The following is a 1,729-nucleotide window of genomic DNA, read 5'->3' on the forward strand; positions in this document are numbered from 1 at the left end:
CAGCTCCCTCTTGTTTCATTTGCCTTGCTACACTCATAAAATCACTCTACACCGTTCTCACCCTGTCCTGGAGAACACACTGCAAAGCACAGGGAACCTCAGCTGGAACAGGCACACATGCATGTCTGAGCTGGCATGAGATGAAGAGATAGTTAATGGCCATACTTAGATGAGAGGGATGGATGAACTGGGCTCTGCCAGGCTGAAATAGCAGTATCTGTCATCCTGTTAGTAATAGATGCAATAACTCTATTCTTTCAGTATTTTTTCCTGCCTATCTTTGGTGTAATCTAGCTTGAATGACCATACAAGTTAATAGCTCTAGCAGAGAAAAAGAAGATATAATCTTTTTTTTTACCCTCTCTCTGACCTCCTGAGTGAGAGTTCTGCCACCTTCCAGCACTCCTGATCTGAGCCTCTGCTATCAGCAGGGGTTTTGACCAACTGTCTTCTGGAGCTGCAGTAGGAGGCTAAAATACCTTAATACTGCCCATTAGTTTGACAACGCTCAACACTTTAGCACTTACGAACTTTTCTGTCTTTACTGAACATGCAAAGGAGCCAGGGAAGTCCTTGTCTCTTGCCTGACTAGGAACCAACAAAGCCCAGCCATTTCATGTGCTGTGTTTTCTTGTGTTGAGTGCAATCAGAGCTGCATGCTTGGCTTTTGGGTTGGGTAGGTGCACATGAGCCAAAACAAATGGAGAATGAAACTCTTTCAGGGAAGAAGCTGAAGTAATACAAATGCCCATTAGCAGTGTTAAAAGCTCTCTGTGGGGTGATACACACTAATTACTTAGTAGCTCTGCTTTTGCAGGGTGTGAGGATCTTAGTCTGTTTGGTGAGGCAGCTCCCTGTATGTTTTTCCCTTTCCTTGTCACCATTGGATCCATTCATCTAATGACAGTTCTGTCCTGACTTCAGCTATTCCTGAAAATACAGGTTTCTTGCTAAGACATCTGAAATCTGTATGCGGGTGGTGGAGGACTGTAGGAAGCCCTAGGGTAGCAATGGATATCTACTTGATGGTTTACTCTCATAAGACAACAGTCATCACTGCTAAGGAGACAACAACTGTGCACAAGTCAAAGTAGGTGAAGGGAATAGTGGAGAGGCCACTAGAGGGGCAGCAGCTCTACAAAGTTGATCAGCTGATGGATGAGGATCATAGGACTTTGCTAGACTTTGGCTTAAGCAGCTAAAGCTGCTGACCTCATGTTCCTGCACTGTTGGGCTTGGCTTTAGTCAAGTCATTGCCAGCACACCTGGCAATGGTACCTTTGAACCATTGCATACTGACCCCTTCTCCAGCTCCCCAGGATAACCTGATGTTATGAAGTCTCAGGAGTCTGGTAGTAGCTCCAGTGAGCAAGACTTGTGTTAAGCATCTCCCATTTGGCCTTTTGCATGCAGAGTGCTGGTTTTGCCTGTGTGTCCTGTGTCTATCCACACTCTTACAAACGTGTCTCTTTGATCAATAAAGCACTGCAGTTCAATTACATGATGTGAGTGTGCTGTAGTGTCTAGGCAGCCAACAGAACTGTTCCTGGGATCCTTCTCCCAACTTAGTGCTGGAGGATAATGGTAGCAGCAGCTGGTCACATGTGTTGTTCAATACTCCTGATTTGTATGTGGCATGTTGTGTTATTTGTGTTTCTTTCAGATGATGCCCATGGCTTTATCAGCTCTGAGTGACTGCGGGGTTTTTTTGGGGGGAGGTATTGCACAG

At 45.3% G+C, this 1,729-nt stretch overlaps 1 protein-coding gene across 1 annotated transcript; it reads left to right on the plus strand.

The window, feature by feature from the left end:
* Positions 1–1,010: 1,010 nt before the first annotated feature.
* Positions 1,011–1,384, plus strand: TCEB2 (transcription elongation factor B (SIII), polypeptide 2 (18kDa, elongin B)). The gene is given in 2 exon segments (XM_009078169.1): positions 1,011–1,249; positions 1,282–1,384. Coding segments are annotated over 2 exon segments (342 nt in total).
* The last annotated feature ends 345 nt before the right edge of the window (positions 1,385–1,729 follow it).

Source organism: Acanthisitta chloris, unplaced genomic scaffold (genome assembly GCF_000695815.1).
Source record: "Acanthisitta chloris isolate BGI_N310 unplaced genomic scaffold, ASM69581v1 scaffold37957, whole genome shotgun sequence".
NCBI classification, from domain to species: domain Eukaryota; kingdom Metazoa; phylum Chordata; class Aves; order Passeriformes; family Acanthisittidae; genus Acanthisitta; species Acanthisitta chloris.